This window comes from Electrona antarctica (genome assembly GCF_951216825.1).
Source record: "Electrona antarctica genome assembly, chromosome: 21".
Classification (NCBI taxonomy): domain Eukaryota; kingdom Metazoa; phylum Chordata; class Actinopteri; order Myctophiformes; family Myctophidae; genus Electrona; species Electrona antarctica.
In genome coordinates, this window is record NC_136802.1 from 1,710,548 (window position 1) to 1,726,821 (window position 16,274).

The following is a 16,274-nucleotide window of genomic DNA, read 5'->3' on the forward strand; positions in this document are numbered from 1 at the left end:
AGTATTGGTACTTTTACTTAAAGGGATTTTTTAAGTTTGTTTAACTTAAGCTGTATGAAATACTTACCTTTAATATAGTGGTTGCTACTGTATTAATTGATTGCCCGAGTCCCGTGGTGGGAGTTCATTTTTGACCCCTCTATCACACGGAACTATGTTTGTTGTGTCCATATCACTACGCCCAAATGTGATAGAGGGGTCAAAGTTGAACGAAAGTTGCGCTAATATTTTAGAAATAGGTCAACAATACAAATTACGTTAGTTTTGTGAATTAATTTACTTTTACCCAGTGCCCCCCACAAAATGACCGGAACTAGAGCAGAACTCCCACCACAGGACTCGGGCAATCAATTAATACAGTAGCAACCACTATATTAATGGCAAGTATTTCATACAGCGTAAGTTAAAACAATCTTAACTATCCCTTTAAGTAAAACAATTGAGTACTTTTTCCACCACTGGTTAAAGTACAGGAGTGTAGACCTGCCCTTTGTGTTCCATTCCTATAATAACTGATGTTAAAATACAGCAGCGTAGACCTGCCCTTTGTGTTCCATTCATATAATAACTGATGTTAAAATACAGCAGCGTAGACCTGCCCTTTGTGTTCCATTCATATAATAACTGATGTTAAAATACAGCAGCGTAGACCTGCCCTTTGTGTTCCATTCATATAATAACTGATGTTAAAATACAGCAGCGTAGACCTGCCCTTTGTGTTCCATTCATATAATAACTGATGTTAAAATACAGCAGCGTAGACCTGCCCTTTGTGTTCCATTCCTATAATAACTGATGTTAAAATACAGCAGCGTAGACCTGCCCTTTGTGTTCCATTCCTATAATAACTGATGTTAAAATACAGCAGCGTAGACCTGCCCTTTGTGTTCCATTCCTATAATAACTGATGTTAAAATACAGCAGCGTAGACCTGCCCTTTGTGTTCCATTCCTATAATAACTGATGTTAAAATACAGCAGCGTAGACCTGCAGCCCTTTGTGTTCCATTCCTATCATAACTGATGTTAAAATACAGCAGCGTAGACCTGCCCTTTGTGTTCCATTCCTATAATAACTGATGTTAAAATACAGCAGCGTAGACCTGCCCTTTGTGTTCCATTCCTATAATAACTGATGTTAAAATACAGCAGCATAGACCTGCCCTTTGTGTTCCATTCCTATAATAACTGATGTTAAAATACAGCAGCGTAGACCTGCCCTTTGTGTTCCATTCCTATAATAACTGATGTTAAAATACAGCAGCGTAGACCTGCAGCCCTTTGTGTTCCATTCCTATCATAACTGATGTTAAAATACAGCAGCGTAGACCTGCCCTTTGTGTTCCATTCCTATAATAACTGATGTTAAAATACAGCAGCGTAGACCTGCCCTTTGTGTTCCATTCCTATAATAACTGATGTTAAAATACAGCAGCATAGACCTGCCCTTTGTGTTCCATTCCTATAATAACTGATGTTAAAATACAGCAGCGTAGACCTGCCCATTGTGTTCCATTCCTATAAGCCAATAATGCTGCTGCTCTGACAAAACTCTGTCTAATCACTAATCAGCACAACTGATAATATTTCTAATGTAATTAATTCTCAGATCTTCTATTAACAGCTAGGTGTGCCTTCATGCTCATTTCAGCACGGCTGGAGAGCCTATTTTAACCAATCGCTTAATTGATCAGAAGAACTACCTGTAGTAATATAAATGTTTCATTCCACTTTCCTCCCTTTTTGGGCGACTCCTCTGTGTACCACCAGAGGGGGCTGAAGTACCACCAGTGGTACTAGTACCTAGAAGCTCTGGTCTAAACTAAAGCACAGCTCTGCATTCTGACGCTCGGTGTTGATTTCGTCGACTAATACTATGAGGACTACCTTTTTTCTCTGACGAAAACTAAATGAAAACTATGATGACTATAAAGCTAAGACTGATTATATTGACAATTTCGTCAACACATGAAAACTAGACTTACAATGTTAGGAAGGGACTATGAAGAGATCCAGTATATGCAACGCGTTGTGAGCTTGTAGAGCTTGTAGATCGGCTATTTTCAGCAAGTGTAAAATCATTCATTTCGACGGCATCAAAGCCCCGCCAAAATACATTTCAGTTGACAAAATCAACTGTAGATTTAGTCGACTAAAATCTTGTGACATTTAGTCGACTAAAACATCCCAGGTGATCCCAAAGACTGACTAAAACTGTCAAAATCAACGCTGCTTTGAAATCAAACATTTTGTACAAATTGTACAAAACAAATAATAACCTTCTCTTTCTGGGGGGGGGGGGGGTGGGGGGTGGAGAAAGTTTGATAACCACTGCTATAAAAAAAATAAAAAGCTAAATTATGAAACAATGCTTTTAGCAGAGAGGGGGGAGGGATGCTGTCGACGTCACGCGCAGCCAGCTGAGTGTGTGTGTGTGTGTGTGTGTGTGTGTGTGTGTGTGTGTGTGTGTGTGTGTGTGTGTGTGCGCGCGCTACACGTGCGTGAGTCCTCTGCTCCGTTCATTTCAATCATGTGCGTGCGACACACACACACACACACACACACACAGAGAGAGGTGGGAGGACTGCTGTGGCTGGCTGGGAGTCTCTCTCTCTCTCTCTCTCTCTCTCTCTCTCTCTCTCTCTCTCTCTCTCTCTCTCTCTCTCTCTCTCTCTCTCATTCCTTCCTCAGCCCTCAGTGAGAGAACGCTAAACAAACACAGCGTCGAGGCGACAGTTTTTTTCCCCTCCTGCTCTGCTTTCCTTCTCTTCAAACCTTCACCAGAATCTGGAGGAGGAGGATTAGAACAAGAAGCAGCAACAAACACTACAGTAGCGTAGCTTTGATGCTGTTCTCCTCCAACAGCCTGCTGTGTTTAGAGCCGCTAACAGCCAGCAGACACACCGTGGAGGGTCTACAACTAAACTGAGGCTCCATACATGCATGGATCATCCACACTAGAGCGGAGAGAGGAGGCAGTAGTAAGCCGCCAGGCAGGCACCCAAACCCCGGAGCAGTAAGCCGCCAGGGAGATACCTAAACCCCGCAGAGAGGAGGGAGCAGTGGCCGCCAGGCAGGCACCTAAACCCAGCAGAGAGGAGGGAGCAGTGGCCGCCAGCCAGACACCTAAACCCCGCAGAGAGGAGGGAGCAGTGGCCGCCAGGCAGACACCTAAACCCCGCAGAGAGGAGGGAGCAGTGGCCGCCAGGCAGACACTCAAGCCCCGCAAAGAGGAGGCAGCACTAGCCGCCAGGCAGAGACCTAACCCCCGCAGAGAGGAGGGAGCAGTGGCCGCCAGGCAGACACCTAAACCCCGCAGAGAGGAGGCAGCAGTGGCCGCCAGGCAGACACCCAGTGGCCGCCAGGCAGGCACCTAAACCCCGCAGAAGGGAGGCAGCACTAGCCGCCAGGCAGGCACCTAACCCCGGGGCTGCAGAGCTGGACTGACCGCTCTCTGAACGGTTTGTCTGGATGTGGATCTGGAGGAGCCTTGCTTTGGTTGAGAACTGAAGAACCTTCTTCATTTCGGACTACAACAGCGTTACAGCAGTTTAATTCGCTCGTTGCGCACCGTAAAGCGTAAAGACGCATTTATTTCCCCACCATCACCATCATCATCCTCATCATATCCTCGCCAGGATAACACATATTGTGTCTGCAAAACCTCCAGCGTTTCTTTAATTCACAGACTGGTGGACCAGAGAACAGATTGATTGATGCATCGCCGCATTTGATTTCGCGTACGTTGCTCTCTGTGTGAACACAGACCAGACAGTGTGATATCTATGGTGATGGTGGTGATGTCGCTTGTCGCCGGTAGAGCCAACAACATGCCGCTGGCGACACTACACGGATTGCTACTTCATTTCTTCTGCCTGCTGGGATTTCTGCACAGTCTGGAGGTGATGGTCCCACAGCCGGCGATGGACGGTGAGAACAGCACACGCGCGCGCACACACACACACACACACATCGGTTGTTCCAATATTGTCGTTGAAAATGAACATATGTTTTATGTAATGTACAAATGAGATGAACAACTGACTCAACATTGAGCGCCTATTTTATTTTTTAGACGAGTGTGTGTGTGTGTGTGTGTGTGTGTGTGTGTGTGTGTGTGTGTGTGTGTGTGTGTGTGTGTGTGTGTGTGTGTGTGTGTGTGTGTGTGTGTGTGTGTGTGTGTGTGTGTGTGTGTGTGTGTGTGTGTGTGTGTGTGTGTGTGTGTGTGTGTGTGTGTGTGTGTGTGTGTGTGTGTGTGTGTGTGTGTGTGTGTGTGTGGAAGCTGACTTTTGTCTCCACGCCACACGTGAACGTGTTGCAATGTCAGATCAGTGTGTTCGCCTGGCACAATGCGCCTAGACAGACACGCACGCTCAGTGTGTGTGCGTGTGTGTGCACGCAGTGTTGGTTATACTTTGTGGCTTATTATCATAAGCTCCCCCCCGCCCCCCACCCCTTTCCCCCTCACTGTATATTATCTTTTCCCTCTTTACCTCCTTTTATGAGGATTTCCTGTTTGTTTTGTGATATGGGCTAGAAGTGTATATATTTGTACGTCTCTAAATGTTGTGATGAATTGAACATGGTGGACCGTGTAGTAAACCAGTGTCGTCCACAGTTAACAGCCTCTGTATTGAGTTGTGCTTTCTTGCAGTTGCCCACCCCTGATATAATGTAGTTAACCCATTCTGGGCGGGAACCCCTTTTGGTGTTTTAACTAAGCATCATGTAATACTTTAGCTATTGAAAAATAGCAGATCTACAGAGCTTGTAGGTCTGTTTTGTAGGACTTACAAAGGACTTGTAGGACTTATTTTTTATTTCGACGTCAGGCCTAATGTAGCCATTCTGCAAAAATCAATCAATAGGCAGGCCTGCTAATATCCTATGGAATCAGTTGATGGCGTGTGAGAAATCAGTGAGATATCAGTGAGAAATCAGTGAGAAATCAGTGAGATATCAATGAGATATCAGTGAGATATCAGTGAGATATCAGAGAGATATCAGTGAGATATCAGTGAGATATCAGTGAGATATCAGTGAGATATCAGAAGCCAATTAGTCTAAATCATGACAATTCACTATAGGTAACTACTAGTGCAAACTAGCCACAATTTGCAACACTAGATGTTTTTAAATAATGGTATGAATCTAGAGTTGCAATCCCCTCCATTGACTCCCCACTCATCACCAATCCCCTCCATTGACTCCCCACTCATCACCAATCCCCTCCATTGACTCCCCATTCATCCAATCCCCTCCATTGACTCCCCACTCATCCAATCCCCTCCATTGACTCCCCACTCATCACCAATCCCCTCCATTGACTCCCCACTCATCACCAATCCCCTCCATTGACTCCCCACTCATACCCCATCCCCTCCATTGACTCCCCACTCATACCCCATCCCCTCCATTGACTCCCCACTCATACCCCATCCCCTCCATTGACTCCCCACTCATACCCCATCCCCTCCATTGACTCCCCACTCATACCCCATCCCCTCCATTGACTCCCCACTCATACCCCATCCCCTCCATTGACTCCCCACTCATACCCCATCCCCTCCATTGACTCCCCACTCATACCCCATCCCCTCCATTGACTCCCCACTCATACCCCATCCCCTCCATTGACTCCCCACTCATACCCCATCCCCTCCATTGACTCCCCACTCATCCAATCCCCTCCATTGACTCCCCACTCATCACCAATCCCCTCCATTGACTCCCCACTCATCACCAATCCCCTCCATTGACTCCCCACTCATCACCAATCCCCTCCATTGACTCCCCACTCATACCCCATCCCCTCCATTGACTCCCCACTCATCCAATCCCCTCCATTGACTCCCCACTCATCACCAATCCCCTCCATTGACTCCCCACTCATCACCAATCCCCTCCATTGACTCCCCACTCATCACCAATCCCCTCCATTGACTCCCCACTCATCACCAATCCCCTCCATTGACTCCCCACTCATCACCAATCCCCTCCATTGACTCCCCACTCATCACCAATCCCCTCCATTGACTCCCCACTCATCCAATCCCCTCCATTGACTCCCCACTCATCACCAATCCCCTCCATTGACTCCCCACTCATCACCAATCCCCTCCATTGACTCCCCACTCATCACCAATCCCCTCCATTGACTCCCCACTCATCACCAATCCCCTCCATTGACTCCCCACTCATCACCAATCCCCTCCATTGACTCCCCACTCATCACCAATCCCCTCCATTGACTCCCCACTCATCACCAATCCCCTCCATTGACTCCCCACTCATCCAATCCCCTCCATTGACTCCCCACTCATCACCAATCCCCTCCATTGACTCCCCACTCATCACCAATCCCCTCCATTGACTCCCCACTCATCACCAATCCCCTCCATTGACTCCCCACTCATCACCAATCCCCTCCATTGACTCCCCACTCATCACCAATCCCCTCCATTGACTCCCCACTCATCCAATCCCCTCCATTGACTCCCCACTCATCACCAATCCCCTCCATTGACTCCCCACTCATCACCAATCCCCTCCATTGACTCCCCACTCATCACCAATCCCCTCCATTGACTCCCCACTCATCACCAATCCCCTCCATTGACTCCCCACTCATCACCAATCCCCTCCATTGACTCCCCACTCATCACCAATCCCCTCCATTGACTCCCCACTCATCACCAATCCCCTCCATTGACTCCCCACTCATCACCAATCCCCTCCATTGACTCCCCACTCATCACCAATCCCCTCCATTGACTCCCCACTCATCACCAATCCCCTCCATTGACTCCCCACTCATCACCAATCCCCTCCATTGACTCCCCACTCATCACCAATCCCCTCCATTGACTCCCCACTCATCACCAATCCCCTCCATTGACTCCCCACTCATCACCAATCCCCTCCATTGACTCCCCACTCATCACCAATCCCCTCCATTGACTCCCCACTCATCACCAATCCCCTCCATTGACTCCCCACTCATCACCAATCCCCTCCATTGACTCCCCACTCATCACCAATCCCCTCCATTGACTCCCCACTCATCACCAATCCCCTCCATTGACTCCCCACTCATCCAATCTGCGTTTGCGATCTGCTTGTATTAAACGACTCACCAACATTGCAGCTCTAGGCCAAGCTTGAATGATCCTCTTTCAATCTGCAGAGCTTTTGTGTTATAAAAATCCACCGTAGACATGATTGTTATGAGATACTTTCTGTCAAGAAATTCTGTGCAAGTGATTCTTTCTCAAGTGCTGGAGTTTTGAAGCACTCGTCGTAAGTCACTGAACGGCCCTGCGTGCCACCTGTTTCACATTTGCACATAATGCAGGAGGCAGCAGCGCGACCCCTTAATAAAAACAAGTGCTTCCAAACTGCAACACTTAGAAAAAGAATCACCTGCAGAGGATGTCTTGACAGATAGTATCTCATAACAACATGTCTAGGGTGGATTTTTATGAAACAAAAGCTTGGCAGATGTTGGTGAGTTTAACGTTGTTTAATACAAGAAGATCGCAAACGCAAATTGGATGAATGGGGAGTCAATGGAGGGTATTGCAACTCTAGAGTCATCCCTTTTTATACAAAAAAATCTAGAGTTGCAAATTGCGGCTAGTGACAAACCTGTCTGTCTGCTGGAAGCAACTCTGTCACAGCTAGTACACTACGAGGCAGACAGACAGACAGGCAGGCAGGCAGGCAGGCAGGCAGGCAGGCAGTTAGGCAGGCAGGCAGACAGACAGACAGGCAGGCAGGCAGGCAGTTAGGCAGGCAGGCAGGCAGGCAGGCAGGCATTGTAGATCTGCTATTTTCCAAATAGCCGTTATTGTGTATGTAGATTCATATTTTATACAGTGCTCATAGTCTATTCTATTGGGTTTGTTTTCATTGACCCAATTGCTGGTTTCTCTCGCAAAAAACCTGGCAACACTGACTATGACATGTAAGGTTCAAAACCTGCTCCCTCCCCATGACAGCCACGCACGCACGCACGCACGCACGCACGCACGTCTGTCTAGCAGGACTTCTGGAAACAATTACTCCTCCACACACGCACGCGCGCGTATACACACACACGCGTGTGCGTACACACGCACGTCTAGCAGGACCTGGAAACAATTACTCCTACACACACACACACACACACACACACACACACACACACACACAGAAGGAGGCGTTTATCAAAGAGGCGTTAAGTTCCATACCTTACAGTCATCAGGCTGCGCACGTTGGTGTGTGTGTGTGTGTGTGTGTGTGTGTGTGTGTGTGTGTGTGTGTGTGTGTGTGTGTGTGTGCTTGTGCGTGTGTGTGTGTGTGTGTGTGTGTGTGTGTGTGTGTGTGTGTGTGTGTGTGTGTGTGTGTGTGTGTGTGTGTGTGTGTGTGCGTGTGCACGCTACTACTGTTCTCTCTAAGTTAATGCAGCTGTGAATATTACCTCTCAGTGCTAGTAGCACATCATGAATATTACCTCTCAGTGCTAGTAGCACATCATGCATATTACCTCTCAGTGCTAGTAGCACATCATGAATATTACCTCTCAGTGCTAGTAGCACATCATGAATATTACCTCTCAGTGCTAGTAGCACATCATGAATATTACCTCTCAGTGCTAGTAGCACATCATGAATATTACCTCTCAGTGCTAGTAGCACATCATGCTCTTTTCTTGTTTTTTGTCACCCGACAAAACAATTGAAATAAAGAATGTTTACAGACGTTTCAGTGCAGAGTAAAAGCTGATTGGCAGACGGAATGCAGTGTTGTTGTTGTCGTCGTCGTTCCCGGGGGGGGGGACCTAAAAACCTGCTCATTGTGCGGCTGTGCTAGCCGGGGGGAACCTCCTATTAACGAACGGGGTCCAATTAGTCTGCAGAGCTGCTAATTGGAGGCCCCCGTTGGAGGAAAAACACACAAGAATTCTCATCATTCTTTCCACCGTCCGTCCGGAAGTAATGTTTAGTGTCGCTGCAAAAAGACTTCAGTCGCCGTCCGTCACAAAGCGGAAAGACCTTGTTTCCCCCCCGAGGGGCTTCAGAACGGTAAACACACTGAAGTTATAACAGAGAGGAAGTTTGTATAGTTTAGTACCAGACCCTCCAGTATAGCTCAGAGCCACAGAGTAGACAGAGTTACGACAGACTGAGCGCTCGAGCACTGTTCATGCAGCCTGGATGGAGAGAAGATGGAGATGGAGAGGGACAAGATGGAGTTGGAGAGGGACAAGATGGAGTTGGAGAGGGACAAGATGGAGTTGGAGAGGGACAAGATGGAGTTGGAGAGGGACAAGATGGAGTTGGAAATGCATTGTTTTGTCTTCAACGACATTTGTTTTCAACAAATGTCAGCATTTTTAGGCATGTGTGCAACACAAGTCTCTGTAATGTTTATGTTGTACTATTACTAAAAACAATCTACAATCAACAATCTAAAATAAAGGGATTTAAGATCATTAAAGCTGGGCTGTTGCCCTGAGTCCAGTGCATTCTGCCAACTTCCGGTCCAGGACTTATTTGTCACTCTTCGCCAATATAAGTAGAAGAGCCTCCATTGGACTGAAGCCAATAGAAGTCTACGTAGGAGAGCCTCCATTGGACTGAAGCCAATAGAAGTCTATGTAGGAGAGCCTCCATTGGACTGAAGCCAATAGAAGTCTACGTAGGAGAGCCTCCATTGGACTGAAGCCAATAGAAGTCTATGTAGGAGAGCCTCCATTGGGCTGAAGCCAATAGAAGTCTATGTAGGAGAGCCTCCATTGGACTGAAGCCAATAGAAGTCTATGTAGGAGAGTCTCCATTGGGCTGAAGCCAATAGAAGTCTATGTAGGAGAGCCTCCATTGGACTGAAGCCAATAGAAGTCTATGTAGGAGAGCCTCCATTGGACTGAAGCCAATAGAAGTCTATGTAGGAGAGCATCCATTGGACTGAAGCCAATAGAAGTCTATGTAGGAGAGCCTCCATTGGACTGAAGCCAATAGAAGTCTATGTAGGAGAGCCTCCATTGGACTGAAGCCAATAGAAGTCTATGTAGGAGAGCCTCCATTGGGCTGAAGCCAATAGAAGTCTATGTAGGAGAGCCTCCATTGGACTGAAGCCTATAGAAGTCTATGTAGGAGAGCCTCCATTGGGCTGAAGCCAATATAAGTCTATGTAGGAGAGCATCCATTGGACTGAAGCCAATAGAAGTCTATGTAGGAGAGCCTCCATTGGACTGAAGCCTATAGAAGTCTATGTAGGAGAGCCTCCATTGGGCTGAAGCCTATAGAAGTCTATGTAGGAGAGCCTCCATTGGACTGAAGCCAATAGAAGTCTATGTAGGAGAGCCTCCATTGGACTGAAGCCAATAGAAGTCTATGTAGGAGAGCCTCCATTGGACTGAAGCCAATAGAAGTCTATGTAGGAGAGCCTCCATTGGACTGAAGCCAATAGAAGTCTATGTAGGAGAGCCTCCATTGGACTGAAGCCAATAGAAGTCTATGTAGGAGAGCCTCCATTGGACTGAAGCCAATATAAGTCTATGTAGGAGAGCCTCCATTGGACTGAAGCCAATAGAAGTCTATGTAGGAGAGCCTCCATTGGACTGAAGCCAATAGAAGTCTATGTAGGAGAGCCTCCATTGGACTGAAGCCAATAGAGGTCTATGTAGGAGAGCCTCCATTGGACTGAAGCCCCATGAAGTGAACGTAGTTGTCGTAACTCTCTTCCTCTATGGCTCTGGTTCAGTGGAACGATATTCCTGACTCGTTTCTCATTTGACCCACGATTCTCGCTCAAAATGTGAAGCTCGATTTTTCCTCCACAACAAATTATTGAGATCGCGATTCTCAGATTTTTGAGAGCCTGCCATCGCGCAAATTACAGTTTTTCACTAGAGGAGAATGCATGCTGAAAATAGCCGATCTACAAGCTCACAACGCGTCGATTCCCCGGCTTCTCCTCCTCCAAGTGTCCACGAGCAAAGACACCGCCTGAAACCGTGAGCTCCCCCCCCCCACGGGCCGCAGGTCCGTGCCTCGGCCGATGGTCGCGGTCCGTAAAGGGCACGAGACGAGAAAGGCGTTTAACATTTCTCTTTGTTTCTCAATCTTTTGTTGTTAAAGCTTCTTAACTCCAGTCGACGTGTTAAATCCATTCCTCTGCTAATGACCAATAGCACGGGGCGCCAGGGGGGCGTGGCTTTGTTGACACGGAGTGGCTTATACTTCTGATGATTATACCAGAGGGCGCGCCGCGCGCGTGTGCGTGCGCGCGGTTAAGGAAAATAAAAATAACAATCATCTTTATCGCAGCGCAGCCTCTAATTGATTTAACTTGAACTAAGTTGCTGAATTAGGCTCCATTTCATGTTCTTCTACTGTATGTGAAGGATCGTTAACACATTTAGACCTGAGGCCGATTAAAAAAAAAAAAAAAAGGCTTCTAAATCCTGACAGAATTCTGAAAAATCACACCCGTGTGAAGTAAGTGGTGCAACTCTGTGTGGGGTTCCCCAGGGGGGGGGGGGGGGGAGGGAGTTCCAGACCCACAGGGACGCACCCAGGTTACCGGCCCGATTCCGGCGAACCGCCCCGCGTCTGAAACGGTTGAGAAATGACAGAGTTACCGTGTGGGGGTCCCTGTACTGTACTGTACTGTACTGTACTGTACTGTACTGTACTGTACTGTACTGTACTGTACTGTACTGTACTGTACTGTACTGTACTGTACTGTACTGGCACACCCACAATCACCATATATACAGTTAATATGTGCGTGTGTGTTTGTGTGTGTGTTAGGTTGCGCACAGGTGGTGAAAAACAACCATGCTGTTTTCGTGCTCATACATACCCAGCCAGCCAGAGACCCACCCACACACATAGTCACTTAAGGAAGTGGTTGCACCACTTAATAAAAACCTCATGTTTCTATGTCAGTATGGTGCTCAATATTTCATGTCAAGGACCACCAAAAATTACACGTATTTGGCCTCCGACCCCCATCTGAAAATATGTTGGTCCAGCCCCCCCCCCAGAAGCAACGATTTGAGTAAAAATGTTCGCTCTGAAAGAATATATATTCAAAGATTTGCACCACATTTTCAAAAATAGCAGATCTACAAGCTCGTACCGCGAGCTTGTAGATCTGCTATTTTTTCAATAGCTAAAGTATAACATAATGCTTAGAACACCCCTGTTGAAAACTTCAACCAGAGGTACCTCTGGGGACCACCCGGGGGACTTCCAGCCAGGTGGTGGTCCCCGAAATGATGGAGAGTTGGTAACCAAATGGACCCTTGTAGAGCTTTACATTTTAAGATAAATAATAAATAGCGTACATAAATAAAAGTGTGGTTTTAAATCCTTAGTTTTTATACTGAGATGAGATCCATTATTTTATTCTGCATTTGAGCCGCGGAAGACCTGGGAACCATTCTACAAAATAATGTCTTCTAAATCCTGACAGTTTTCTGAACAACCTCATGTTTCTATGTCAGTCGTTCTCAAACATTTTCATGTCAAGGAACCCCAAAAATATCTGTAATTGGCCGACGACCCCCAACTGAAAGTATGTTGCTCCAGGGACATGTCCATTTCAGCTCTGACACTTATTTCAGACATGCTCTAGAATGTGAAGAGTCTGCCCTGTACTATTAACTCATTTTACATTAAAAAAAAGAAAATCCGTTTTTTCTCCTCTCCTGGACAGTTAGTCTTGCCTCCATGACTGTCCGTCTGTATCAAAAAGATTCACTTTACTAAATTGAATTGAATTAAGTCACAGAGCGAAGCGACACTCTCTGAAATAACAGAGTGACAGGCCTGCATTCTTCTGTCCACTGTGTGGGTTTAACACATTCAGAACCAGAACCCCTTTTGGTGCTTTAACCCATTTTGACCTGAGATCAGATTCTAAAAATGTCTTCTACATCCTGACAGTTTTCTGAACAAGCTATGTTTCTGTCAGTTGTTCTTCGATCTTTCAAAAATAGCAGACCTACAAGCTCGTAGCGCGCCACTCGGTGGCGTGGTGGGGAGGGAGGGAGGGAGGGAGGGAGGTGGGGGTAGAGAGGAGAGGGGGGGGGTGGGGGGGAAGCACAACACTAACGAGGTCAGCGAGGAGAACGTCTAAATGAGCTGCTGGACATTTTTTATTTGTGCTTCTGTCTTTCTGTCTTTCTGTCTTTGTCTTTCTGTGGGAGAATCAGAATGAGTCTTTATACTGAGATGAGATCCATTATTGTCTCCACCAGGCCGAAGGCATGGGGAGAGAGTATGTTTTGCACTCCGTCCGTGTGTGTGTCCGTCCGTCCGTGTGTGTGTGTGTCCGTCCTTCCTTCCGTCCGTCTGTGTACAGCTAATCTCCGGCACCGTTAACCCGGTCGATGCCAAACTCTGCACACACACTCCCTGGATGCCAACGATGAACCTCTGCCCCGCATTTTCCAGAACGGCCTGTTATAGCGCCACCATGAGGCAGCTTTTCACATTTTTTACCTAAAACTGCACCGATCTGCGTGAAACGTTGCATGCACACTCCCTAGAGGCCAAGGACAAACCTTTGACCTTCATTTTCCGCATCTGCCTTTTATAGTGCCACCAGGAGGCCGACTTTTGTAAAACACATTTTTTGATATTACTCCTCCAGATTCTGTCCACAAATCCTTACACAGTATCTCTATGGTCATGTGCTCAAGTCGGATCTGTCCGATATTTCATATTCCATCCTAATTGGCTATAATTGGCTTTCACAGTTTGCAAGATTGCCCCGTTTTGAACAAAAGCCTCAAATCATGAACGCAGCATGCAATTTACGTGAAATCTTTCACACATTTTCTTACTAGGCTGAGGAATATATCCCACCCTTTTCACATTGGCCTGTTATAGCGCCACCAACAGGTTGATTTTTGCACAACACATTTTTGGAACAAAATGCCTCAAGTCATCCAATTGTCATCAAAGGCAAACATGTTTATATTACTCCTAAACATTTTGCCAAACATCTCACACAGTCTTATCCTCCTGGTGGAGACCTGTGCCCAGAAGGGCACTTTTTCTAGTTTTATTCTGCATTTGAGCCACGGAAGACCTGGGAACCATTCTACAAAATAATGTCTTCTAAATCCTGACAGTTTTCTGAACAACCTCATGTTTCTATGTCAGTCGTTCTCAAACATTTTCATGTCAAGGACGCCCAAAAATATATGTAATTGGCCGCAGACCCCCAACTGAAAGTATGTTGTTCCAGGGACCCCCCAGAAGCAAAGATTTGAGTTAAAAACTTTGGCTGTGAAAGAATATATATTCAAAGATTTGCAATACATTTTCACGATTTTTCAAAAATAGCAGACCTACAAGTTCATAGCGCGGCACTCGGTGCCGCACTATCCCATCTAACTTGTAGATCTGCTATTTTTCAATGGCTAAAGTATAACATAATGCTTAAAACACAAAGGGGTTCCTGCCCGAAATGGGTTAAACAGTAGACAAAACTAAAGAATATTGTTGTTGTCGTTGTGGATAAGATTGGGTCCACCATGCTGTATTGATGTCGGTACCATTAGAAGAGATAACAGGCAAACGTTGATCAAAATAACAATTATTCTACATTCTCTTAATTGTGTTGTCTGTCTGTCTGTCTGTCTGTCTGTCTGTCTGTCTGTCTGTCTGTCTGTCTGTCTGTCTGTCTGTCTGTCTGTCTGTCTCGTCTTTACCGCCCACAAATTCAAAGCACGCTGCTTATTAGAAAATGGAAATTCTAAAAGTGCAAAGAGATATTTTAAAATTAATCCACCGTTCTCGGAGAGGTGGATTTACTTTTCGTGGGGCAAAGCGGGCTTGCATGAACTTTGTCTTCCTACTCAGCGGCAGCAGAAAGAATAATTTCCTAACGTTTTGCGGTTAGTCACAATGTCGAAACGTTATTTTTTTTGTGCTGCTGCTGAATAAAAAAATGAATTGTGTTTCACCGTGTCACATTGTATTCTGTTTCACCGTGTCACATTGTTGGCCAGATGAATGAATTCTCTTATTTGGAAAGAAAGCTCATTTTTGACAGAGTGACTCACCGTATATAGAGTCTAGATTAGATAAGAGAGGGAAGGGGAGGGGGGGCGGTAAAGGGGGGATAGAGGGGGGGGGGGGGGGTCTGGACTAGAGTCACGTACAGTTACGACACGTTTCTGGAAAGCCACGACGTTCCCACTTAGTCACGTAATCACATATTTGTGTAAGAGGTCTTTTTGAGCGCTAACTCTGTCATCTCTCCACCGTTTCGGACACGCCAAGGCCGGCACGAACTGGGCCGGCACCCCGGGCGTGTTCCTGGGAGGGGGGGCTCGGTGTTCCGGGGACCCCCCCCCCCCTAGCTGGGGACCCTCACCCGGGTGTGTTCCGGGGACCCCCCCTAGCTGGGGACCCCCACACGGTAACTCTGTCATTTCTCAAAGATTTTAAAATGGCAGCAGACTTAATCAACTGTAGATTTAGTTGACTCACTTGTATCTTGGACATTTCTTGCCTAAAATGTTCTACACACTGTTCAATCCTTCTACGGTTGCACTGATTGTGCACACACGCGCACACGCGCACATGCACACGCGCACATGCACACGCACATTTAGATTCACATTCACATGTTGTGGAGAGAGAACCTGCTCATTTGCAGTTTCATTTCAGAGAGCTGAGCGCTCCAAGGCTACAAGACACACACACACACACACACACACACACACACACACACACACACACACACACACACACACCTGGCATTCGGCCTGGCTGGAGTAGTATAGAAGCAGACACAGTTTAGAATAGATGGAAGATGTTTGGACAACAATAACAATAACAATAACAATAACAATAACAACAACAATAACAACAACAGTCTTTCTGTCTGGAGATGAACTCTTCTGTCAATAACGTTTCTCACCGCATTGATTCTCACGTGAGGATTCAAATCGTTCGTCACACGTTTATTTCACACAAGTTGATGACCGATATACAATAAATACATGATGAAGAAGGAAGAACTACACAAATAAATATACTTATTTTGTCGTAATACGTAAATACAATATTTATTTGCGGTCTTATCTGATGAGGAATGTTTGTACCCATGATTTTCTGTGAATCATTTGAGCCTCATGGGTCTGTTGATGTTCTGTTCTGTTCGATGTAGTGATGCACTGAATATTCGGCTGCAGAAAATATTCGGCAGAAAATTGCAAAAAGAAAAGCATTTTCGGCCTATATAGCTATATAGCCATAATAGTGA

The 16,274-nt window shown here is 46.3% G+C and overlaps 1 protein-coding gene across 1 annotated transcript in view; it reads left to right on the plus strand.

Annotated features, from left to right (window-relative positions):
• Window positions 1-2,828: 2,828 nt before the first annotated feature.
• The window catches only part of LOC306913789 (low-density lipoprotein receptor-related protein 1-like), a gene marked incomplete at its 3' end in the record, with an annotated part of 277,756 nt that continues 264,310 nt past the window's right edge, over window positions 2,829-16,274 (plus strand). Inside the window, exon 1 of the mRNA XM_079490601.1 lies at window positions 2,829-3,929. Within this exon, the coding sequence (XP_079346727.1) occupies window positions 3,785-3,929 (145 nt within the window). The 5' untranslated portion in view covers window positions 2,829-3,784. The remainder of the gene's footprint in view (window positions 3,930-16,274) is intronic.